The sequence below is a fragment of the Daphnia pulex genome, chromosome 8 (assembly GCF_021134715.1).
Source record: "Daphnia pulex isolate KAP4 chromosome 8, ASM2113471v1".
Classification (NCBI taxonomy): Eukaryota; Metazoa; Arthropoda; class Branchiopoda; order Diplostraca; family Daphniidae; genus Daphnia; species Daphnia pulex.
In genome coordinates, this window is record NC_060024.1 from 12,955,029 (window position 1) to 12,981,543 (window position 26,515).

Below are 26,515 nucleotides of genomic sequence, written 5' to 3' on the forward strand. Positions count from 1 at the left end.
GAGAAGTAACAGCCAGATCTGTTTACTGTCAGCCTGAGAGGATTGACCTGGTTAGACCTGCAAGTAAAGAGAGAGACACTCTGAAACAATTCCGGGGGGTTAGAAAACGCATGTTACCGAGACTGGAAAAAAAAGTTTGAAGAGGCCAGGAGGAAACCCAAATAGTGTGTTTAGTGTTTTGTTTCGCCCGTACAGTTGTTGTTGTTATAATTATTTATGACTAGTATTTTCAGAAGCCCCTTGTGTGCTCAAAACGCGTTCGTTTGTGTCTGTGTGTGTGTGTGTGGAAAAGAGGATTAACACTCGAGACTGCGTAATGAGTCAACCCTTTCAAACCAAAAACATTTCGGGACTCTGAATGGACCCGGGGTTGGCTGGTTGTGGGTTTTATAGCAGGACTGGATCTGATACATCAGCCCAATCCTGCTGGTATCACGGAGAGTTAAATGATGATGGATCACCCCGTTATTTCTGTGTGGGTAGTATGTAAAGACTAAGAGAGAGAGAGAGAGGCTGGATGGTTGGTTCACGTAATTTGGATTTGTGGGCTGTTTGAATAAGAAGGAGGCACTGCTAAAGTTGGTTTTTTCGGTGGTGATGGATTCAAACGAGCGGATCGGCAAAGCTGGTGTCAAAATCGGCCGCCTTGGCGTTATTCGAGAAGAATTGCTCATTTTGGAATTTGTGTGCCTTTTCGACTACGCTGACGTTGGCGTAGACGGCCGTCTCTGTGTAATTATCATCCATAGTCCAATGGAGTGTGTGCGCGTCTATCAGCACTGTTGACAGGCAGGACAAGAGGGGGGGAAATGATTGTCTAAGACTCTCTTTCATCTTTTGGAAAAATGATTTCCCCCATCTCGGAATGTTCTTTCCCCCTGCTCATTTTGACGTGGACATCAATCGGATCTGAAAGCCAATGAGGGAAAAACAGGCGATACGATAGACTTGAGACTCAACTCTACACGTGTAATCACGTGTGTGTTTTTCTGTCTTGTACGTGTGTAGAGAAGCAGAGTCGAGTTGGGTCTCTCTGGCAGCTGTATATAAATGATGCTACCCACACGGAAAAGCTGAAAAGGAGGAAAAACAAAAAACAACTGAAATCGAGTCAAAGTTGATTGGGTCTCTTGGCCATCACATGCGTGTGTGATGTCAGACTCGAGATTAGATGAAATCCAAGAAACTAACCTGGCCCCCTTTTTTTTCAAAGTTATAAATGCTTGGGTAAATATAACCGCCCAGGTGTGTGTGTAAGCAGAGAGAGAGAAATGGTTTACATTAATGGAACTTCAAAAGGAGAAAGAGATGGAGGGGTGTAGTCTAGTCAGATTGGACGTGTTGTTGATATTGATGTACACGTACGAGCATATTCGTTTATGTATGTATATCTTACGCCTGGGCTCAGCAGCGCATACAACATCATCCATTCGGATGTTGTGCTTTTTTCGGAGTTGTTTTTTTTTTTTTTTTACTCCGGCGTGTGTGTGTACGGAGATCCCGCCCACTTCTCTCCCCCCCCCCTCTTTTTCCCGAGGTGTGCCGTGTGGGTTGCGGTTTGTTGGACTTTGGAGCCGTGTGTGCATATAAGAGAACCAGAATTGAGCGGCAGCTACTCCAGTCTTTTGCCTGGACCCGGCCAGTGACAACCTCGTTCTCTTGTTGTTCAATTACAAATTTTTCAATCGACGAATCGCTTGTGAACGTGAACGAAACTGGGCGAATCGGGACTCTAAAAAACTCTGAACGGGAGTGTTGTAGTTTGACGTGCCTTGCAATCGTTTATTTTTGTTGGCTTTCGTGTTCTGTGGCGATGATGATGATGATGCGGGTCGCTACCAGCAACATGCTGTTGTTGTTGTTGTCGCTACCGTTGCTCTTGACGAGTGCGGCGAGCGGCACGGACCAACTTGTTCAACAACATCCGGCCACTCCGCCAGCAGCAGCAGCAGCATCGTCCAGTGATGTCGACTCTGATTGTTGTACTCACAGATCGGCACATCATAAAGGTATTAGACGATATTCTAAATTGACTCTCTTCTGTGCGCCCAGCTGCCGGACGGGAAATCGCCATCGTAAAAACAAGAAATCCGTATGGGGTGCCTGGGAGAGACCACACCAAATCGGTAGCCCCTTCCCATAGTCCTCCTGGGGGAGTCCCTGGGTTTTTCTTTTAATGGATATATTGACTGGGGGTGTCCGGTGTTTAGTTCTCGGACACGTGTTGTTTGTCCGCCGACCTTCCAAATGAACTGGAGATGAGATCCTAGTCCCTTTGGCCAAAGTTGTTTTTAAGGGGGGACTACACTACTAGGTAAACAACCGGGGCCGTCCATGGCCCCGTCTATAGAAACGGTCCGATATTATTCCGTTGGATGTGCGTTTATTAACCAAAACTGACTGGAGGGCTCGAATCGATCCTACTGGCAGTTTCATCCCCCCGTATAGTTTTGAATAGAGTTCTCGCGTGTCTCATCACCAAGGCTGACTGGCAACTGGCGTGGTGGGGGCCTGGGCCGTCACCTAATCGCTTCGACTGGATCGCAACCTCTGACCTGGGCCTTTCATACAAAGTCAAGGGTTCTACTCCGCTCTCTTAACCCGAAATGTTTTTTTTTTTTCTTTTTCCTAGACAGAGAAACTATCGAAGAAAGATGGGGGGGAAGCAGATGGTGTTTGGTTAAACGGAAAAAGAGTTCGCCATCTGGTTTGAACTTTGCAATGATGATGATGGCACTGCGACGCATTGCAGAGTTTGTCGGCAAGGCTCGAACGCAATTGTACCAACAATCCGCCAAATCGATTGGCGTTTTTTTGTGAATCTCTTCCCTGGTCGTTTTCACACATTTTCTTTTTCTTTGAAGCCACTTTGTGAGTCTTTTTGGGGCTTCTTTTTTTGTTCTAGCGTCGTCCCGATTGGCTGGGAATCTCTGGCGTACGGATATGGGTGGCACCGCCTATTAGTATCGATCCTGCCTCTCGTCAACTCGGAAGAAAAATAGGAGAAAGAATAAAAAAATCAAACTAGACATAATGAGGTGCTGTCGTTTCTTGGAAAGAAAAGAAGACTCAAAACTTTTTCTTCCCCTTTGGGGGCTAGAGAAGAAACGGATTTGATAACATCAAATCTTTTGGTGGGGGAATCACATTAGAATCATGATAATAATATAATAAAAATGGAAAAAAAAAATATAAATGGAAGGGGGGAAATTTGATATCTAAACCAATCACCGGGGAAGGGGATTCTTTTTATGGTGATGACGGACACGAACTTTAAAAAACTAAATTCCTTTTTTATTTATTTTATTATTATTATTCTTTTTAAATATAAATATTTTTTCATCCTCCCCCTTTGGCCGAAACTTTGAAATCCGATTTGTTCAAGTCCTTGTTCACGTTCTTTCGTGACTCAATCGAGTCTTCAATGGGGGAAAATAACACACACACACGCGGGCCTTGCGAGTTCCTTTCACGATCTCCAATGACTTGTACATTTTTCGGTTCCCCTCACTGACTGCCGGCCCCTATAGAATCTTCCCGATCATTTTTTTCGTTTTCCCGATATATTCGTGTGTAACTTTTTTTCCACCTCTCGTTGAAAGACGGATGGACTCGAGTTCATACGGCTTGTTATTCCTCTATTAACTTTTTTCGACTCGCTGTGTCTAGTTCGACCTCGTCTCTTTTATTTTTGACTCTAACCGTTCATTCAATGTTTTTTTTTCTTCTTTCTTTACCACCGAAGGTTGTAGGTAATCGCTCCTCCCTTGAAAAACTCTTCTTTCTTTCTTTCTTTCTTCCTTCCTTGCTTGCCCGAATAATCTCTCGGCATGTGTACGAGAGATTGTAACACGAAGAAAGAGGCCGCCATGTTTGGCGAGAATCGTTTACCGCACCAAACAACACAGCAAACGGCGCTGGCAACTGACGCCCTGCGTGAATAAATAATCAGTCGCCGTAGAGAGAGAGAAGTTGGTTAGGTTGCAAGTCGACGGGGAAAAAAGAGAAGAAGCTTTAACTTGATAATGCAGTCGCTGTGGTGTCGGGGAGGAGGAGGCGAACGGCGATCATTCAAACCAGGAAAAAAAAAGGGAAAAAGGTTTCGCCTTTTACAAGGCACTCTTCATATCTATAAGCTATACACACACACCACACACCGAAAGCTTGGGCTTTTTTATCCGCCATTTAAAACATGTTTCCATCTCCTATTTTTTTATTTTTGGCGGCCGAGAAAAGAATTGAAGATGAAGACGAAGAAGAAGAAGTTATTTATTTTTATTTATTTCCTCTCACTCGAGTGCCAAGCGGCCTCCTAACGTCCTGTCAACCCTCTTTTGGGGATAGCAGATAACCTACACTTAAAAATGAAAAAAAGAAACTTGACTATCTTCTTCAACTTCAAAAACTTGTCTCGCTTAAAAAACGATATTAATAAACTTGGCAAAGTCGTTGAAACTCTCGAGGAGAGTCATTCAACATTTGAAAAAGAAAAGAAAAGACATTTTTGTGTTTCCCCTTTTTTTATTTTGTTTAACAATCCCGGCCGATTGACCAATAGAGAGTCCTTTAAAAAAACAACTCTTGCGAAGAGTCGGTCACGATAGGTTTTTTCTTCTTTTCGGACAGATGATGGAACCTTTTTATGATGAAATTTTGTTATTTTTTTTTCTTTGGGTTATAGGTCTTTGGGTTTGAGTTGAGATTGAGAGACCTGTGTATAAACTTTGACTCATTTTCTTGTATTTAAAAGGGAATTCTACTGTTAGTTTGGGGGCCCCCCTATGGGGAGAGCGAATGGGGGGCTGCTGAGCGTGAGAGAGAGAGAGAAGATGCCTTCATAATCTATTGATGACGATGTTTCGTGACGATCTATACTGTTGTTAGGTAGTAGTATACATTTCCCTATTCCCACCACCCCCCGTTCTTTGACTGTGTTCTCTTCCGTTTTTTATTCCCATTTTTATTAGTCGTTGATCGTTTCAAATTTTCTTTTCTTTTTCTTAACCATTTCTCCAATGCCGTGTCTTTGCGCATTTTATTTTTTTCGCTTGGCCATTTGAGTGCGAAATCAAATAAAAAAAAAGAAAAACGAAAAGGAAGAAGAAGAGAAAAATCAAATAGAAAAAAGAGAGTAGCCCCCGAGTCTGTCCCAGCAGCAGCAGCAGCTGCGAATTGCTGATTCGTTTGATTGCGTTTTATATTTATAGAAGGAGAAAACGGTTACGGGTCATTTGGGCTGTCGGTCCGTCCATCGCATTTTCACGAGTTTTGCCATGCGTGCGGTTGTTCTCCAGCTGCTTTCTTTGGCCATCATCGAATCAAAATGACTCTCATCTCACACACACACACACGCCAAACTGTTTCTTTTGGGATTGCGTCATCCTGGGTACACTATATTACTCTTATATTGATGCTGGCGCGTCTGTGAAGAAAAAAGGGGTTCGGAGAACCGGCCAGAAGAGGAAGAAAAAAACAGAAAAACTAAGAGAGAGAAATGTGAAATACAAGGTGCGTAGTGATTCATGCTGTCCCGTCGATATTCATCTTTATTGCCCATGAACAAGGAAGAGACTCACGGCCCGGGGAAGAACGACGATCTAGTGGGAAAAAAGAAACGGACGACTTGCGGACCCCGGTTGACGGCGACTATCTATACTCTACCAAACTAGATAGATAGATATAGGTAGATAGACAGATAGATTGAATGATGTCTCTTTGTTTGGCTGCTACCCCCTCTTTCTCAAAAAAGTGCAGCCATAAAACATGCATCTTCTTCTTCTTCTGGGAGAGAGAGAGAAGCTCCGGGGGACTCTCCAACCGCTTCTTCCTTCTTTTGCAGTTAAGGAAATTTATTATTTTCTTAGATATGACTTGTTTCTATTGATTTACGATTCGGACAAAGATTCCTTCGACAATTTTTGATGATTTCGCCTTTTATTCATTGCCCTTTTTTCAAGATCAAATATTTGGGAGAATTGACGATTAGTTTTCTTTTTTTTTAATACGTGTTATTATTCCTGTATAGTCGGATCGGAGACCCAGCGGCCGAAATTGGCCGCCAGCTGTTGTGGACGAAGGACACACGAAAGTTGAGAATGTGGAAGGCGAAATAAGCTGGGGGGGGAACGTCAATAACATTCACACCGACACTCTCACAAAATGGGCGGCATTGAATTTGGGTCCGGGGGGGGGGGGAAATGGGGAAAACGAAATTTTCGTGACCGTCCGTCCGTCCGTCCCCCTTTGAGTCGGCAGGACGCATTCGATTTCCGAATTGCGGATTGAATATCCGGATGTATATGCGCTCGTGTGGATAGGGTGGGGGATATAATCCGCCTATTCTCGTCAGCCGTGCGTATACATAGACCATCGCACAACGTCCGTGTCGATAGAAGAAGAAGAATGGACAAATAGACTGGCCGTTGGCATGGCGATTCCTCCAGCTGGACATGTTGACCGACCCCTTTTTCTCGCTTTTGTCTGGAGGATATGATATGCGTGTCCGTTTTACTCCTCCTCACTCGGCCAAACTCAACAAAAGGAGAGTCTGTGGCTAAGCAGCCGGTTAATGCGACCTAGAGAAAATCTCAGGAAAATCTGGATCTCTTGTGTTTTCCGTTCGGCTTTTCCTTGCGGGGTCCGTATTATCCGTTTGACAGAACAAGTCTGGCACAGTTCATCAAGAACTAATTGACAGGGGGGTGAGCTGGGCATGTCCTTCCATCCTTCTCTGCGATCCTCAGCCCTTCTTTCCATTAGTCTAATAACATTTTGGAGACTCTCGTCTGTTCAACGACAATCAGCTCGGCCTGTAGAGTTCTTGGTCGGCGACACTTATTCTATACTAAAGAAAGCGAACCCAACGAGCATCTGGTTTTTAACGATGGTGATCCGATCTAGCCCCTTGTCGAGCGCTCCGACCTCATTCGTTATATATAGCCGGCCGATATCGAATCAGAGGAAATCCAAAAAATTAAAAAAAGGGAGAAAGAAACAATAAGGAAAAACAACAAAATTGAAAAAATGTCATTGACGAGTTTTCCCTTTTTTGAGCTTTCACTTTTGGGGTCCAGTGGCGGCGTGTACAGACACACACACACACACTTGTTTTTGTTTTTTCACGTGGTCACCCGGTCAAGAAAGAGAGAGAGAAGAGATCGTGTTGGTCACGTTCGAACGAATCCTCTTTTTTTCTTTCTGTGGATATTTCTAATTTAAAAAAAAAAAAAGAAAAGGAGGAACCGGGTAGAAAGAAATCCACTCGAGAGCTCAAAGACACACGCAGTGACACTCGACTAAAAAAAAAAGTTGTTTCACGTCTTTAATGGTCTCGTGTGCCTTTTGGTGAGTCTGTGTGAAATGCTCAAGAAGAAGAAGAAGAAGAAAAAAGAGTCCGCCTGTCTGACCTCATCAAAGCGTCCGTGAAAACGGCGAGACGCGTTCGTTTTTTGTTTCTTCTTCTTCACGGACGTGAAGCGTGCCCTCTCTTCAGCCAACGTGAAAAAATAATAAGAAAGAAAAAACTTGTCGACAAAACGAGAGTTGACACGGACGACAGGCACCGGATAACCCACCCACAATCCTCCACATCACTCTCTCATCTTTTTCCTTCTTCTTTACACGCAGACAGGCACACACATAGACGCACACACCCCATTTTTTCCAAAGACGGAAAAGAAAAAGAAAGAAAGAAAAAAAGGGATAAGAAAATTGATGATTAGAAACGTGTTGTAAATCAAACAATGACAATCCATCATCGCCTAGCCGTAAATTACCGGGAACACGGACGGACGGACGGGGAAAGAAAATCTTTTTCCTCCTCCTCCTTCTCCTCCTCCTCCCGAGAAAAGAGAAAATCAGCTGTTTCATTTGATTAGTATTGTTGTCATCGAGAATAGAATCTCATTTCTATTTCAGCCGAGTCATCATCATTCCCCCCGAAATGGTTTCTTTTTTATTTTATTTTATTTTTCTTTTCTAATCATTTTTTCTTATTTCTTTTTGATTTATTTGATTCTTTTTGGCATAGATCACATCAAGAGCTTCACGTGCGGGAAACTCTACTACCGGACGTCTTACCTCGATGCCAAACGGGATGTCCTCTACGTCGGCGCCATGTGAGTTATTTGTGTGTGACACACTCGAAACATTTTTCCATCTTCTTTTTTTTTGTTTGATTTATTTTCCCGATCCGCTTTTATTTTTATTTTGGAAAAAACAAGAAGCTTTTTTTGCGTGCGCCCCGGTCTTTCTCTATATCTAGTCCAACACATCACGTGTATGTAAGAGAAACGCAGATGCTACCCGTGACCGCTGGTGTTGACGCCGCTATTTGTGACGCCCAGCGTTGAAGGATCAAGTCACACGTTCGGGAACTCGTTTTGTTTTTTTATCCCCCCTCTAGCAGCTTTCAAATAGAAATAAAAAAACTTTCTTCTTCTTCTTCTTCTTCTTTTTTCGGCACACGGACAGTCCTTGATTGGACTGGTACCGAACAAAAAGAAAAAAGAAGGCGGAGGAGAGAGATCCAACTAACCGAAACGGAATGCGGCGCACCACCACCACCATCGGCGCAATTCATTTTATTATTTTTTATTTCCTTGCCATATTTTTTTTTTGTTTGGCTCGTGCGTTTTTCTTTTGGTTACCAAATGAAAATGCGGCCATTATTTTCCTTATTTTTTTTTGTTGGTTTTTTTATTGTTTGCGGTGATGAAGAGCAGAGGACAATGTATAGAATGGCGAGAGTGGCGCAGGAGCTTGTTAGCGTTTGTAGGCGAGATGTTAATTAGATTGACGACACTGGCCAGTGGGTATCAGCCAAAAGGCTTTTTATACAACGCCCAGTGTTCTTTTTTTTATTTTTCCGCTGATTGTGCCAAAGACCATTTCGTCCTCTACCGGTTTCTACTGTCCATCTTTTTCCTGGTCGTGCGCAGTTGCTGTACTAGGTACCGCAGGGTAATATTTATTTATTTGAATGTTTTATCTTTTCCAGTGAGAGAGAGGGCGAGTAGAGTCATAATCATAAACAACGTTGTAGTAATAGTGGAAAGATCGCGACGGGAGGAATGTCCGCCGAGCAGCCAGGAGATGCTCACCGCCGCCGCTCTAGTCACGTTCCCGCCGATGTCCCGATGCCGGCCGATAAATTGTTGCCGACTAGCTCGCGCAACAACATAGTCGAGTCAAAAAATAAAGAGAGAAAGATGAGATGAAGGTCTGCTGCTGCTAGAAGAGAGATAGATATATATTTTTAGGAGGGACTGTGTGTATTGCTGGCCGGCGTGTGAAATGAGGGCATCTGGACGTGAGCTCATTTCCCCCCACCCGTTGAATTATGATGACTTGATCAACGCAGTTGGGTTTTATTTTTCTTTCTTTTTCTGGTATACAGCCACTCAGACAACCACACGCTTCTTTCTTTTTCTTGTGGTTAAAAAAAAACGGGGAGATAAAACAAAAGAATGCCGGCCCGTCCCAAAAGGCTATATATACACAGAGAGAAAGAAATAAGATTGCTAACGATTAGGAAACGGTACGGCCTCTTTGGCCGTCAACGTGATATTTTCATTTACGTCTAAAAGGGAAGAAAATAACAAACCATCAAGAGATACACGCACGGTGGGGGGAGGGGATATTCAATAATAATAATAAACCTCTAATCGGTCAAAAGCAAAAAGGTTTTAGCTATCTTGGCTTCAAATTCCCTTTGGACAGATTTGTCTATTTTTGGGTGTAGAGTCATATTGGAAATGCGTGTCACACACAGACGAATCGAACCGGTAATGGACCTTTCATGTCCCCTTTAGAAATTTTTGTGTCTGGCCGGAGCTTTTTGGGAGGAAAAAGAAAATAGGTTTAAGACGGACCCTTCAAACTCATCAGTGGCTCGTAAAACAAACGATCGACTACACTCGGCAAAGTGTTTTGTTGTTTTTCCTTTCGTCGCTTGATCTTAGTGTGTGTGTGTGTGCACGCCGGGTGGAGAAAGTTTGAAACGGCCCGGGCTGGCCCGGTCGGCAATGTGTGTGTGGACTGTGGTGTCACTTTTGTCCTCCACCTACTCCGCCCGGTCCACCCCTCGGGTTTTTTGTCCGTGACGGGCGAAATAAGAATGTGTCAACTCATGGAGGGAGTCGGGACAAAAAAGAAGGATCAATTCAACTTTTGAAAAGAGGATAGAGAGAACCTCTCGAGGTTTTCTGCAGCGTTGGAACGCAGCGGGTGTTGTCTCATCAACAGTGACGCAAGCGTTTTTTTCCCTAGCCTCCTCTTTTGCCACACCATGATGAAGAGACTTTGAAATAAGTCCCTCCCTTTTCACATGTGGCTGGAATTAAATTTCGGTTTAAGATTTGTATTTTTAAATGTCGATGTTTGTTGGAAAAGCAACTGGGAATTTCATGGTTTTTGTTTCTTTTCGTGTTTTACAGGGATCGAGTCATCCGCATCAATCTCCACAACGTCAGCGACACCAACTGCGAGGTAAATGATTTTATTTGTTATTTTTTAAAGGTTCGTCCGTTTCGATTTATACGACCCGATGGGCATCGGTTCTCCGTTGTTTTATTTTTTCGCAATCAAATCGTCCGAGTCTTTTGTGGTTTTAAAAAACAAATTCCAACATAGTCGACTTGGGCCAAGGATTTTCCGAAGCTGTTGGCAGCGCGTATATCCATTGAAAAGGAATAAAAAACAGTCTTTAAAAAAAGCGAGGAATTAACGGTTTAGACCATGTTGACAGACGGTGGGGGGAGAGAGAAGAGAAGGTATTTTATTATGAACAAACACAAAAGCCTCGACTGTCGGATCCTCGCACGATTTTCTGTTTTATTTTAGCTTTTTATTTTTATTATTATTCTTCGTCTTCTTCTCCCCTGTCCGTGTTTCAAGATGTATAAATTGCTCCGGTTCGTTCCTTTGTGTGTACTACACCGTGGAAGAAGGAGTAGTAGTAGTAGGAGAAGAAGAAGAAGAAAAATCCTTTTGATGGAATGGTTTGAGTGATGAGGGTTGGGCGCAAACCGGTCACGTTCCAGAACGTGACGGGAATAGCAGCTGGGCTAATCAAGAATATCTCGTGTGTGTGCCGTGTAGGATCGCGCGCCAGTGTCGTAGTCGTCGTCCTAGTCGTAGTAGCAGTGGCTTAGTAGAAGAATGGAGGAGTTTTACCGATGCCTAGGGAGCGGACGGAAACGGGTTACACGAACGTGAAAGAAAAAAAAAAGAAATGAGCGAACGGGTTTCGTGTTGGAAGGCGAGAAATATGTTGGCGAATCAGTTGGTCAAACGCCAGGAGAAAGAAAGAAAGGAATAAAGGATAAGACATTCTTGCGTCATTTTATCGCCGCCTTTTGATCGCTCCATTCCGCTCCAACTATGTCTGTCATCTCAAGTCTTTTTGGGTTTATCAAACGGGAATGATGGCATCAAGTGACAATCTCGATTCGTGTCTATTCCATTCTTTCTTTCCTTCCTTCTTTTTTTTGTAAATGTATTAGTCTGGTTATATCATTGTTGTTATTATTCGTTGTGTGTTTCAAGGAAAAATGTTAATCCATTCTCTGTTTTCTTGTCTGGTTTCTTTTCCCATCTGATAGACGGATTCGTTGACCTTGGACCCCTCGCATGTAACCAACTGCATCTCAAAGGGCAAGAGCGAGGTAAGTCGATCTTCTCTTAACTATTTTTTTTCTTTTACCCATTTGAGTCGTAACAGTTCCCTATAAGCTCCTCCGACACGGGCCCCCCTTCTTCTTTTTCACCATCCACACGACAAATACCATTCACCCCCCCGTGTTTTTCAGACATTCTTTGTCGATGAATCATTCACAGGTGAGCGAACCTTTCACTTGACAACCCCCCCGAAAAAATAAAAGTCCGGATCAAGGAAATTCAAAAAAGAAACTAAGAATAAATAAGTGTGCAGCTAACAAATAAAAAATCTATCCCAGGGTCTTCTTTTCCCATCGTTCAATATTCATGGGGCACAACAACAAGATCTTCTTCTTATTTTTCATTTTATTTTATTTTATTTTTACCCCCGTGTTTCTTTTCACTGGAGAGAGAAAGTGAAAAAAATGGAATAGAATAGAATATCCGGCTCAAGTATCTGAAATTTTTTCTTTCCCCCACCATTTTTGTGTTCGTTCCTTTTCACTGTAAAGTGTCAAGGAGAGGAGGGGTGGGGATGGTGTCGGAGAAACCCAATCCCGACAATTTTTTTTTATTTTTTCTCCAATCCAATATGTTGGGAGCATCGAAGCGGGTGCGCATCTATTGGCTGTTTGGGCGTCGCATCAGATGGCGACGACACAAACTCTGAACTTTTCGAGAACGAAACGAGTTCGGCGAAACGCTCAACGAATTGGAAGAGACGGGCTATTGGGGGAGCAAAGAAAAAAAAGCTGGTTACGTAACAAGATTCATGGACTTTAATAGGAAACAAAAGGATCCCGTCTGCTATAGTAACGAACTCACGGAGGCCATTAACTAAACTTTCCTTTTTTATTTTTTTTTAAATTTGTATCGTCGCTGGAAAAATGAGAAACGGACGGACGAAGAGAGAGAAAAGTTTGTGTTTCCTTCTTGACTGTAGTCGGCGAGTGCTGGGGCGAGGGGTCGTGTGCGAAATGATCAAAAGTTTCCTCATTAAATGCGCGGGACTTGCGTATTAGCAGCTATAGCGCAGGAGCGAGAGAGATGGGGAGAAAATCGAAGTTGATTCGGAGCTGTTCGTACCTACCCTGCGTTCGCAACTTGCACATTCTGTTCCAACCGACTCTCGGTCTGTTTCATGTTTTGTGTTCACCCCACCAAAAAGTCTCAGATGGTATATAGGAGATTCGGGCCGCTCTCCATGGAAACCTGTTCTTTCCGTCTCTCTCTCTCACTCTCTCTGCTGCTTCCCCTGGTTCCTTCATTCCTTTTTGCTACACCATTCGCTCCATAGTTGCCTCCCGATCGATAGCCCAGCCAGCACCGGCGGGGGGGTTTAGATGGGCGCCACAGTTATAATATAAAGCGAAGTTGTTGGGCTGCTCTCTCCCACTCTCTCTCTCCTGGTTTAATATCTCAAATTGTTTAAGCAAATAGGGAAATGGATGTTGAAGTCGCTACCGGGATTGAAACTGACACAACGGGATCGATTTCTCGACGCTTTGGTATATACAAGACAAACTCGTTGGACGATTCCATTCCAATTTTCACAACAAAACAAAAGAAAAGTGATCGTTAAAAAGTCAAAGGGAATTTGTGAAATATCCTCTGAACTCTGGTTTGTGCGCTTGCTTCCAATTATTCTTGTTAACTTTTTTCATAAAGTGAAAGGGGGGGGGGGAGGAGGTCAGGGGGAATAAGCGTAGGAGAGAGAGTCTGTGTAAACCATATGGGCGTGGGTGGGTGGGTTGTACTGGAGATGGCGAGCTCCTGGGCATTGAATTACAGTAAGGGGGGACACACGACGTTTGTTGTTTGGTAAGATTGACATTTTGATGTGTATGGGTCGCAGCTTTCCCTTTTCTTGTCTCTTTTCTTTAGCTCCTTACGACCGTATAAATGTTGAAATGGAACGTCACGAATCCCCCCAGAGTTATGGACCACCTGAGCTCGCCCCATTTTTTATTTTTCCCCTGGAAAATGTCACCGGGAGCGAAACGAATTTTCGGTCGTTCCCCCGTTTTTCATCTTCGGAAATTCCAAAAAGAATAATAAGAAGAAACGAAATCCTCCTGGTTATACTCGTGCCGTGTTTCGCCCAGTCGCTCGGTGTTAAAAGGCAAATGGCACAGCGTGACCAAAGTGGCCTCTTCTTCTCTTTTCTTTCCCATCCATCCTCCCGATCTCCTTTTCTTTTTGTGGGTCTGTACCCCCTCCTGTCTCTTTCTCTCTCCCGCTCCCCGTGGCGTCGAGCAAAGTAACGAGAACGAAACTTTTCTTCTTTTTCTTTTGATGCTTTGGTGTATATCAATGGTAGACAAGTAGTCGAATCTAGTCACCATGGCAACCGCCGAAAAGTTTCTTTCCATTTCCAATTCAATTTCCCCCCGACTTTTTCTTCTTTTTTTATCTGCCATCGTTTGTCATATTTCTTTTTTCGCTTGATCATTGATGTGTTTCTTTTTCTCCCGATGCAGTTTTACGATTGTCGCAATCATGTTCGCGTCATCCAGCCCATGGGCGACGGATCCCGGCTCTACGTCTGCGGCACCAACGCCCACAACCCAAAGGACTGGGTCATCAACGTGAGTCCAACCCCCTTCAATTCTTATTTTTTCTTCTAAGGGAAAAACTACCTACTATGTCCGCCACGTACAAGAAAGCGGAAGAGAAAAAGAATGAAATTGATGTTTGTGCTGCTGCTGCACGTCAGGAAGGAAGACTTCCGGGAGCTAGCACAAGTCTCTTGCGGAAGTGTTTGGAAGGGGGCGGGGCTGGTGAAAACAGACAACGATCTGCTAACCATTAAAAAGATAAAGAGAAAATGTTGTAGGGGGAACTGGAAAATAAAAAGGAAGAAGAAGTTGTTTTGGCAGACGTTTCTTAGCCATCCGCTTTGGCATTGTGTCGGCCTGCGTGCCGACCAGATGGGTGTGGGAGGTGCTGGAGGGTGGAAAACCCATCGGCACCGAAGAAAAAGAAGAAGAAGAAGGAAAGAATGAAAGAATGAAGGCTAATGATCCGTTCTCACCCGGTGGGCTTTCTCTCTTCAGCCCCAGAAAAAGAAAGAAAAAAGTTGTTTTTGTAACTTTGTGAGGATTGTGGATAATAATAACGCCGCCCACTTTCCCGCTCGGTCTTTGGAAGATGGCACGGCCACGCCCCTTAGCGACACCGTTTGTTATTCCATTTTCTTTTCCTTTTGCCTAAATAACAACAACAACAACACGACTGCGAAAAGGTAAACTTGCTCCGTGACTCCCGTCTTTTCTGTTTCTTTTATGTTCACGCTCGGGTGGAGTCGGCCCAAGAAATAGAAGAAGAGTCTTGTACAGCGTCACAAAGATGCAACTTCAAGGGAAAATGGATATACAAACGACGGCGTTAGGTAAGCGGGCGGCAGCCGTGTCCCCAGGCGGGAGCAACTGCGGGAGCTTAAACACCTGTCGTCGTGCCGTCATAGGTAACGGCAATCGTCAAGATGTTTCAAGCGACTTGTGTGTCTGTTTTGGTGAACTTACCTTCACTTGCAGTCGAGAGGAATCCCGTCCATGTCCCTTATTTTTTTTAATGCCATCAGATTATTATTATACGCCGGGAAATGGCGTTTCACGTCTCTCACACGTGCCGTGACGCAACCGACCGCTCCCGCCCAGCTCCAGCCATTTTTCCCCCCCTTTGTTGCCCTTTTTTGGCCAATTTTATATTTACGTTGATTAGGCATTTATTGGTCAGACAAACGAGCCGGTTGGTCGCACCACACAACATTTGCATATAGCGCTGCTGCGCTGATGTCGCCGGTGGATAATCAGCACGTGCTGCTGCTGCTGCTGCCGTCTGGCCCGCGCGCAGATTCTTGTCGCTATGAAAAAGAAAATAAGAAACAACACGCGAATGACAAGATGGGGAATTCCTAATCGGGTAAAAAAGAAAAGAAAAAAAAAGAGTGGCCATGCCAAAATCTCACACACGGAGTCACACGTGAAAAGATCTTTGACTGTGGACGCTTCTCGCCGGAGTAATGGATTGACTTTTAGGGTCGTCTTTTCATTGGTCGAAAGGAATAAGAGAGTCGGGGGGGGCCACCAGACACAACACGAAGAAACAACAGCAGACACACACATACACACACGGACGGGTTGACATGGAACAAACAACCTTTTTTTTTCCCCGGCCGGTCGTTTGTTTTTTGGCGCTCAGGAGTAGATGGCGGGAGCATTCGTCCTCTCTCTTGCTCGAACCCCAACGCTCACACACACAAAGGTCGTGTGTTGCTCCTTCCTACTACAACAACAACTACCTAACACTTTGTCTTTGTCGTCTTGTTTCTTCCTTTTTCAGAAGAAGAAGAAGAAGAAGAATCTGATTCTTTTGGTTTCCCCCCAGCTATCCAATAGGAGGGAAAAGACATTCCTCAGTAGTTGGTCGGATGGATAGGCGAGTCGCAATAAATTAACTTGACACCGTTGATGCGTCGTCGATGGTTATCTCCGATAAGGTGGTAGCGTACACTACCGAAGAAAAAAAATAAAAGAAGATTTTTGTTTTTGTATGCCGACACGTGTGTAGCAGCAGCTGAGGAATGGTTGTCTTTTGCTGTTCATTTCTTATCGGGTTGTTGCCATGACAACGACGCGCGACACAAGATAACTCGTTATATTCCTCAACCCCAGCGCTTGCGAGCGAGCGTTCAAGTTTGTTTTGTAATGGAAATTCATCCCCAATCATTTCTGTTTCGATAGGCACACCGTAGAACAGCCAAACAGGAACCGCGACACGAGAAATAAATCACGGCGGGAAACGACGATTAGACGCGGTTGATTTAGTAAGAGATACCTCGCAGGGGCATCAACCCAGGTGGGGGGGTTTGATTGCAATACAAACGAGTAGTACCTACTAACCACCACACTACTACGTTCATTTGAACAGATTTTCCGGATGGTTTAGGCAACGGGTCGTGTGTGGTTTTTCTTTTTCCCCCAGTGTTGGTGGTGGTGGTGGATCTATTACAGAGCCCCGCAGGTGTAACGATGCTCGGTCATGTCGTTAAAAATAAAAAAATACCGAAAAAAAGCCGCACATCACGTTCTCTTCTTCCTCATCGTGAGCCGACCATCTTCTTCTTCTTTTGGCGTCTATAACACAAAAAGGAAAAAAAGAATAGTCGAAATTGATGGGGGGATGAGGTTCAATCTCTCATGCAACCGAATGATGGTGTTGTGACAGAAATGATGGCCCGGCCACTACTATCCGCTTCTTTTTACGATGGGCATGAGAGGAAATACATAGCGCACCTCTGACAAACAGCTCCGATGTTGTCTACAGATATATATAGAGCCATAAAAACTTTTTCTTTCTGAAAGCAGAGGGGGATAAGAAAAGCTGCTGGTCGTGGAAGCTATTGGTGATGGCCATTCTTTTTCTCGTGTTACAACAACACCCGTGGCCACTGCCGGATGCGTCTAATAGCCGGCCCCGTTCGGTTAGACAAGAACCACCACCGTATAGCCTTGAGCTGGAGTTATACTGGGTGGGGTGGGTGGGGACTACGACAAGGAGGAGCTGGAAAAAAAAGCGGAAGTCTTGATTATTACCTGGATGGATGTGGTTGATGGGGTGGCCGGCGCAACTTGTTCTGCTTCTGCATAGTCAAACAACTCCCCTCTCTCGGGAGATTTTTGATGGCCCAAAAAAGAGACTTGAAAGATGGCGCATAACTCTTTCAAAGAAATAGAGAGAAATGAGAAGGTGAGCGGGGTGGAAACTAGGATCAAGATGTGGGGTAAGCACAAGAGTCTGGGTGGTCTCTTGTAGAACTGCCACCATCCTTCACAAGTTGTTTTTCTTTCTTCTGATGTTGGGATCACGAACGACTAGCTGCTCCCTCCCTACGAATGTTGGTAGAACCAATAACCGTCATTACCAGTGGCTTAGATAAGACCAGGCATTTGCTTTTAAATGGAAGAGAGAGAGAGAGTTTGGCGCTGAACTGCAATCTGGTGTGCTGTAGTCATTCATTTTCTTTTTTTTTTCTGGGTTGTTGTGTTTAGATTCCGGCGGATGAAGATGCCCTCCGCCTTTTCTTTGAAAAGTTTATTCTAGTTCGCTCGTTTTTTATTTTTTTATTATTTTTTCCCCATTTCATTTCTTGTATTTATGCCGTCTGTTGTGTAACGTCAGCCACGCCCTCCATCTCTGGAGAGAGATCCTTTTGGCCGTTTGGTTAAATAAGTCAAGGCTAGAAAAAAAGGGGGGACCGTTGCAGTGGGCCCCTGGTGGACCATAACGTAGCCTCAACTACGTCCATAATTTCACGAAATGAGAGACGTCTTGAGGATCTTTCCCGGTTGTGTTTGACACGGGTTGAAAATCCTCCCCTTTATCTTTTATTTTTCGTTCGTTTCGGGGAAGAAATGGGACCCATCGTCACGATTCCTCCGAGTTGTTGACAAGAGAAAACAACAGAAAAGAAAAATGAATAAGTCGAAATGAAGAAGAAGAAAACAAAAGGAAATACAAAAGAAGAAAAAAAAGACAGAAAAATGCCCCTGCTGTTTTTCATGAGGCCAAAGACCGCCCGACCCACGACCGCTTTTTTAAAAACATTCGTCCTAAATGTTTTTCTTTTCGCCTACAAGAGAAGAAAGAAAGAAAGAAAAGAAATTTATTTTATATTTTTTTTTTGTTGTAAAGATGTCGGCGTCTATACATTACAGAGTTACTGGTTTACACACCAAGTCTACTGTATTGTATATATATGTATTGATGATTCCGATGTTGTAGCGCCGCTCCAGTAGTAGTAGTAGAAGCCATCTTTCTTTTTCGGAGAAAACCAGCCGAGGTCCCTGCCGCTATGCTACACCGAAATGTCTGCGAGATAATTAAATTGCGAATAGCGGCGTCAGCCTCTCCTCCGACGCCGCAACTGCCACACCACCAACGCAACCATCGATCGATCGATTCCCGTTTCTTTTCTTTCTCTTTTTCCATACCAGGCGGAATTGAATATCGCCTGATTTGATATTGATTTTCCATTTTTCTTCTTCTTTTTCCTTTTTCTTCGTGTATGCGTCTGTACTGTTATGTGTGTGTGTGTGAAAGTGATTCTTTTCTTTCCCTCCACTTGATTGTTATCCATTCGGAAGAGGATGAACGGAATAGTATATTTTTTATTCTTTTCTTTTTGGGTTCGTCGTGCGTGTCTGAACGTTTAGCGTTTTTTTGGGGTCCTATCTTAAGGCCGGAGATTGGTGGGGGTCTTCCTTGAGGCGTATCAGGGCCACCTTGTGTTCTACAAAAAAGATAGAAAATAAGACTTTTTGGTTGTTGTTTTGTGTTTGGTGCATTCTTTTCTGTTGGCTGCTGTCCGTGGGTAGCGAGCACTACAACACTTTGCGGTTCTCACAACGCGTGAATTTCCTCGGACGGCCAACATGAAAAGGAAGAATTTTTTCCCGACGTCAGCTCTTATTCTTTTTTTGTGTGTCCTCATTTCAAATATCCGTATACTATGTATTATAGGATATTTGTCAAAGAGTTTTTATTTTTATCTGAAGCGCACAGCAGCAGCAGCAAGGCTAAAGGGTAAAAAAAGAATCAAACGAACCTACCCACCCAAAAAAAAGACAATGGGGGGCTCGGATGTCGAGTGAAATCCGATGGGGCGCATCAACATCACACCAGCTTTTCTCTGTCTCTCTCTTGACTATTACTATCAAAAGCCTGAGCTATTGCCATTCAAAATCCGAGGCCAGCAATAGCAACGAGATAAGAAAAAATCCATCCAGTAAGAAGGCGTAAGGGATAAAGAGACAACCACTGGTGCCACGTTTGATGATGGCGAGTCTCAACACTCGAGGAGCTATTGATTCTTCATATCTCTCTCACTGATGTTGTTTTGTTTTTTCTTCTTTTGAATTCCGTCCGAATTGCAAGTCGTTTTGAAAGAAAAAAAGACAAAAGCTGATCAAAGATGAACGATGAGAGCGCCGGAAACTTCTTCTTCTCGACGGGAGTCTCTTTGGCAAGGAAGGATATCCACGGGGGTGTGGGCGCTAAGAGTCACGAGGATGTGGGACCCATTGGGGGAGAGTCACAGTTTGGAGACGTACAAAGTTTTGGGATCGGAAAGGAAAGAAAAAAAAAAGTAAACGCGTGGGAGCCGCTCTAGCCCGTCGATGAATAGTGGCCGGATCGTGCGTGACACTCGAATTATACGGGGAAATAAGAAGGAGCTTGTAGCCGCACAACATGGGCTCCCCTCCGTGATAGAGCGAGTCGAGCAACAAATGTTTTATTCAGTTGCGTCACACTCAGCCGCCGCCATTTTCGGACTGGCCGGCCCGGAATGATGATAATAATAATAATAATAATGATTTATTTTGGTGAATCCAGGCCAACTTGACGCATTTGGGACGCAACGAGTACGTCCCCGGAGTTGGTATGGGCATTGCCAAGTGCCCGTTTGACCCGAGCGACAACTCGACGGCCGTGTGGGTCGAGCGCGGCAATCCGGGCGACTTGCCGGCCCTCTATTCCGGCACCAACGCCGAGTTCACCAAAGCCGACGCCGTCATCTTCCGCACCGATTTGTACAACTACACGACGGGCCGTCGCGAGTTCACGTTCAAGCGGACATTGAAATACGATTCCAAATGGCTGGACAGTAAGTTTTGCCCATGCGTTATTCAACGATTTCCTTTTCCCATTTATCTTCTTCTTTTTATATTTCGAAATGCTCAAATGTTTTCTTTTCTTTTGTATTTGATTTATTTATGAAAAAATAGAGCCCAACTTTGTGGGATCGTACGACATTGGCGACTACGTCTACTTCTTCTTCCGCGAAACGGCCGTCGAGTACATCAACTGCGGCAAGAACGTCTACTCGCGCGTGGCCAGGGTCTGCAAGAAGGACAACGGCGGCAAGAACATTCTCTCACAAAACTGGGCCACCTTCCTCAAAGCTCGACTCAACTGTTCCATCCCCGGAGAGTTCCCTTTCTATTTCAACGAAATCCGTACGTGATGTGTTTTCTTCTTCTTTTCTTTTGTTTGTTTCTCCTCCTTCTCTTCGTTTCTATTCTCTAAAACTTCCAAACTAAACAACAAAACAAAAAGACAAAACGGAATTCTATTCTTCCGACTCCCTCGCCCGTCCATTTCGGTTTCCCATACGCACAGGCCCGAAAGATGGGCGATTTTTTCGGCGATGGTGGGAAGCATTTTTTTGGCTGGCTTGTTTCCATGGAAATGAGGCTGCTAGCTGCTCCAATCGATTGCACCAGCAATGGCCGGGGCGTGCTAGCTCTAGTGTCTAATATACAAGCTTTTAGACGGGATATTCTTTTCTTTTTGTCCTTCTTCCATGAGAGCCTCGAAGGCATTTCTTCATTAAGGAGGGAGCGAGAACTGAACTGAACTGAACCGAACTCGTGTTGGAATGCTTTTGAAGAGATCTCCTTCGACCCTCCTTTTCTAATCTCCTCGGGATTCTTGTTTCCATTTATTTCTTGTCGACTGCTGTTGTTTGAATTTTGTTTTGTTTAATTTTATTTTTATTTTTATTTTTATTTTTTTTAAATTCCGCAGAGAGCGTTTACAAGGTGCCGGGCGACGACACGCGTTTTTACGCCGTCTTCACGACGTGCCAGAACGGACTGACGGGCTCGGCCATTTGCGTCTTCACCACGGCCGACGTCCACACGGCCTTTTTGGGCAAATTCAAGGAGCAGGCCTCGTCCAGCTCGGCCTGGCTCCCCGTTCTCTCGTCCAAAGTGCCCGAGCCGAGACCGGGCCAGTGCGTCAACGACACTCAGACCCTGCCCGACACGGTCCTCAACTTCATCCGCAATCACCCGCTGATGGACGAGGCCGTTTCGCACGAGAGCGGCGTGCCCGTCTTCTTCAAGGGCGACGTCGCCTTCTCGTCGCTCGTCGTCGAACGACTCAAAGTCGAGGACCCCGTTGACGTTAAACACTACACAGTCTACTACGCCGGAACAAGTACGAAATCTTCGCCATCCATCATAAAAAATCGATCGGATCAAACGTTGCGCATCGAATTCCATTTTTGCAAATGTCAACATTTGCTTTTCTTTTCTCTGCAGTCGATGGCAAGGTCTACAAAGTGGTTCAGTGGTTCGACAAGACCAGCCAACAGGGTAAATCGGAGCTGTTGGATATCTTTGAAGTCACATCACCCGAACCCATCCGCATGATGGAAATCTCGCCCAAAGTATGAATTTTCCATCAGTTATTTTGTGTATTTATTTGATTTCATTTTGTTTTTTCAATATTTTGACAACAGCACAAGTCGATTTACGCCACGTCGGATCACAGGATCCGCCAAGTCAACATGGTCATGTGCAACGGACGCTACGACAACTGCCTCCGCTGCGTGCGCGATCCTTACTGCGGCTGGGATAAAGAGTCCAACTCTTGTAAACCATACGCATCTGGGTAATTGAATTTTCCGACAAGGACACGGACCGGAATCCGAATCGGTCCCGAAGCATTTGAGACATCCGCTCACGTTTTTTCGTTTCATTTCTCTTGTTCTCTCTTTATAATTGGTGCGCCCACGACGAAATCAATCGATAGATTGCTGCAAGACGTCTCGAGTTCTTCGCCCGGCATTTGCGACGCCTGCATCGCCAAGAAACGACTGCTGGTGACGTGGGGCCAGGCCGTCCATTTGTCTTGCGCCATCAAATTGCCCGAGCCCATGTCCTCAATGCCAGTCACTTGGTATTACTACAGCCGAGAGAAGGGCCAATACCAGCTGTCCTTCAGGTACATAATTTCATTTGTTCAATTAGTTGATGAGGCCCGGCCGTCTAACGCCCTTGTATTTTTATTTATTTTCTTTTTGCACAGGCCCGACAAGTACATCCAGACGGCCGAGCAAGGGATGGTGATTATGGGCGTGACGGAACAAGAGGCCGGACGCTACGACTGTCGGTTAGGAGCCGACACGTTGTGCAGTTACAACATCACGGTCGATACGCAGCGGTGCGCGGCGCCCAGCAAGTCACACGATTACCAGAAGGTCTACTCCGACTGGTGTCACGAATTCGAGAAATACAAAATGGCCATGAAAACGTGGGAGCGAAGGCAGCTGGTAAGAAATTGGGGGAAAAAAACAAACAAACCAACGAAAAAACAAAAATTTTGAAATTGCAATTCATTCGTAAATGCGAAATGTCGATCTTTTCTGGTTGAATGCGGGGACTGACGGGAATGTACTCATTTTCTCTTTTGTTTTGTCGTGTTCCCCTACAGCAATGCAACAGTCGGCAAACTAATGACAGTGCCAGCAGCAATCAGAACGCTCACCCCAACGAGATCTACCCACGGAGTCCTTTGGTCTGAACGAGATTAAAGGCGAGGGCGGGATGGAAACGGAGGTTCGACGGGAATGTTTTCAAAGTGCGCGTCCGGGTGACGTGCACACACAAGTTGGCTCAATGGCATCCCTTTCAACACACACACACACACTCGCAATCACAACTCTGACGAAAACATCCAATGGCGATGAACACACTGAAAAGAAAAGAGAACAAACAAAACAATAATGTGTGAGGACCCACATCGAGTGTGTGTGTGTGTTTCCTTTTTCTATCTCTTCATCTCTCTTTGTGTGTTGTTTCTTTTTAATTTTTTCAATTTTTTGGATGTGTTCCTCTTTTTTTCTTTCTAAATCAATTATCCCTCCTTCTCGTCCTGCGCAGAATCCATTTCCCCCCATTTCCTTTCATTTGGTTTTAACGGGCAAACGAAACGAGTTTTCGTCATTTTTTTTTCACAAACGGACAACACAAAATTTAGAAGAAAAAGACACATTTAATTTCCCCTTTATTTTAGTCGACAGATCTGTTTTGCTGAATCTCTCTTTTGGCCTCTTTTTCAAGTTTTGATCTGATTCTGACACCCTATTCGTTTCAAATTTACAAGAGAAGATAAGGAAAGAAACAGACCTCTATAAAAGAATAAGAAAAGACTCTCCAACCAATCATGTAAATATGAACCAACGATAAAGAAAATGCTGATGTTAACTGCGCTGTATCACAGATGATATGAAATTTAGCGGTTAGTGGAATCGTCGGCGTAGACTCGCCTGTCTGGGGTCGAACCAGTATTCTTTTTTTTAGTTAGCGTTTTGTGCGGAACAAGCGGGACTGGGCTTGAGGTTGGTCTAAATTCTTCTTTTTTTTTAAATTAAATTGAAAAAAAAAAAACAATTATGGTATAATTCGTTTTTGTTCTTGATCGAGCATCTGACCTTTCTACTGTCCTCCATCGATTCACTCGTGTCTCTTTCAAGTGGCCTCCTCCATCCTTTTTCGAATTTCTCACCTCCTCTTTTCTGTGTGTACATGTACAATGAATTTTTTTGCCAAGATGTTCCGACATTCCACTTCTTGCCGTTTTTCACCAGCTTTTTTGTTTTTCTTTTTCGAAACTGATCGCCATTCGTTTCTTGTTTTTTTCTCTCTTTATCTCGTTGCATCTTTGGTCCTTCCTCGAACAAGACAAAAGCCTAACTCCTCCTGGTTCTTTCATATCATCCGCCACGCCATTTTTGATTTTTGATTTTTTTTTTCTCTTTTTAATTATCCTCTGTTCGCTTGAATGTGATCGACTTCATCATTTTGTACCTTTTCCTTTCCTACTGAAGGATCAGTGGATCACCCTGTGCGCCTCTTTTCACAATTGTCGACTATATTATACACTACCTGGCTGCTCCACCCACCTCACGATCCTACATTAATGACCACATCAAATGCCTCCCCTTTTCGTTTGATTACTTTAGCCATCGATCAAATAACACTGTCGAATTTGCCCCCCGTTCTGGATCTGAAAAATGTGTGACGAAATTTGTGCTTTTTTGTTTCTTCTCTCACTTTCTCTGTTTTAATTTAAGAATTTTTCTTGACTTGCGTGTTTTTGTGGTGAAAACGAGAAAAAAAAAACAAACAAAACTTTCTTCGAGCAACAACTTCACTCCTACGAAATGATTTTGATGATTTGGAGCTAAGGAAAACAATGTGCTCGTTGAAAATGGATCTATTTTATTTTGATCTTTATCATTCATCTCATGTTCTTGTGCAGCTACTTTCCAATACAAAACGATCGAAAGAGTACATCGAGCATTTCTCGTTCCTTGACGTGATTGAACCTAAATTTCAGCGTAGGTGTAATTGCCATCCAAGGTAGTAATAAAACTAATTGATACCTGTGTTTCAGCTTTCAGGTTCTAATCATAACAAATTTAATTTGGACAAAAACATATGCTGGTGCTAGGCTACTGCTGGGCTATTTTGATTTTAAATGGAAAAAAATCACAGCAGCCCTTCGGGTAGCCTACCTTGCTAACGCAGGTAGCTGACAATCCATCCGTTCCGTGCGTCCAGCCGTCCGTGGACGTGGATGCTAAGGGCTATCACTAGTGGTTAAAATTAAGTCCACTAGACGGCGCGGGAAGTTTCGCCACAACGCTATCTAGCGGTCAAATATAGAACTGCATGCAAAATGCAAAATTCCCTTTTCTTGCCCCAAAACGCGAAATTTTCTTCGCTTATTATATTCGTCAGAAACGTGAGAAGTTGTAACATCTGATAAGTCAACAATCATCGTTAAGCTAGCTTCGAAAATTACCAATGATTCATAGGTAAACTCGAGTGATTTCGTCTGTAATAACTTGTCGGTGATGTGTTCTATCCCGTGTATATGTTGGATAACCTTAATGTTTTTCATCAACTCACAGTCAGAGTAAACGTGAAAGTCATGCAACCTACCGTCAACTATTTTGTTCAAACTCATTGTATTCTACTGAATGTGTCATCGAAATGGTACAGGTAAAAACCAACACTAGCTTTATTTCATGCTAAAACATATATTCTTCTCATGTTTTATTAGGATTAATCTTAATTTTCAGATGTTTCTATTGAACTTGCTAGATCACCGACCCCAGCATGTAACAATCTCTCATTCAACAATCTTATAGAGAATCTTGGATAACTGATTTGTGGTTTCATGTGTATAAAATTCACTTGTCATGTTACTGAACTTCATTAATTGCAGTCTAATATGAATTTTTGTTTCATTTACAGGTTTCTAAATTGGCATGACTGACTATATGAGAAGTTATGTCCTTCCAAGAAAAGGACTTACAGTCAACAAGATTCCTTGTTTGCTAACCCGTTATTGGCTGCTACCCTTGAATCTCTCTATTTGTCAACAACAAAAAAAGAGGTTAAATATTGTGATCATGCTATCATAATTGTAAGTTGTGTTTACATTGAATTTAGAGAAGTTGTCATACTAATAGCAATTTTAACGATTGTTTGGTTTCTTATTTAGATGTTGCCTATAAGACCAAATGTGGGGCATCTGGTTATCCCTCCGAAATAAGGCAATGACCACACGTTCAACGCGGATGTCATCGAACTTGACTCATTCCATCTTCTGGATTGCTTAGGAAAGCTGATTGGTGTTACCTGTGTAACTTCATTGTCATGTCACTGAATTTAAATTTTATTTACATTTTGTTTCTTGATTTAGCCATTTAGGTAATGACCGAGAAGATGCGGCCTACATGAACATCATTTAGGCGGCCAGCATCATTCGACTACCCAAACCCTGGCTGTTCGCGATGTGTGATGGCGTTTCCTTGGACGAGATGATGATTTTGGCGAGAAAAATATTGCGTGAGTATATACTTAAAACTGCTTAATTATTCTTTTACTTATTTTTTTAATGTTTTTTTTTTCATTAAAGTTCCTAAATTTGCATGACAGACTTTATGAAAAGTAATATTCTTTCAAGAAAGTAAACAAGGTCCCTTGTTTGCTAA

At 43.7% G+C, this 26,515-nt stretch overlaps 1 protein-coding gene and 1 long non-coding RNA gene across 4 annotated transcripts in view; both read left to right on the forward strand.

The window, feature by feature from the left end:
* Positions 1-24,803, forward strand: part of LOC124201105 (semaphorin-2A-like) — a 31,297-nt gene extending 6,494 nt beyond the window's left edge. Inside the window, exons 1-13 of one of the 2 annotated variants that reach the window (XM_046597552.1) lie at positions 1,566-2,009; positions 8,030-8,117; positions 10,437-10,488; positions 11,604-11,666; positions 14,139-14,246; positions 20,056-20,326; positions 20,448-20,678; positions 21,250-21,663; positions 21,768-21,895; positions 21,968-22,119; positions 22,261-22,452; positions 22,537-22,780; positions 22,942-24,803. In XM_046597552.1, the coding sequence (XP_046453508.1) occupies positions 1,814-2,009; positions 8,030-8,117; positions 10,437-10,488; positions 11,604-11,666; positions 14,139-14,246; positions 20,056-20,326; positions 20,448-20,678; positions 21,250-21,663; positions 21,768-21,895; positions 21,968-22,119; positions 22,261-22,452; positions 22,537-22,780; positions 22,942-23,031 (2,229 nt within the window). In that variant the 5' untranslated portion in view covers positions 1,566-1,813 and the 3' untranslated portion in view covers positions 23,032-24,803. Of the gene's footprint in view, positions 1-1,565; positions 2,010-8,029; positions 8,118-10,436; positions 10,489-11,603; positions 11,667-14,138; positions 14,247-20,055; positions 20,327-20,447; positions 20,679-21,249; positions 21,664-21,767; positions 21,896-21,967; positions 22,120-22,260; positions 22,453-22,536; positions 22,781-22,941 lie in introns of those variants that run through there. The other variant, XM_046597553.1, reaches the window with a different exon arrangement.
* Positions 24,804-25,654: 851 nt separating this feature from the next.
* LOC124201108 lies at positions 25,655-26,163 on the forward strand. 2 transcript variants are annotated; one of them, XR_006877528.1, is made up of 3 exons: positions 25,655-25,690; positions 25,773-25,944; positions 26,023-26,163. It is a non-coding gene; the product is annotated as an uncharacterized LOC124201108 (long non-coding RNA). The 2 variants fall into 2 exon arrangements; XR_006877527.1 differs by having other exon boundaries at positions 25,660-25,697.
* Positions 26,164-26,515: the final 352 nt, after the last annotated feature.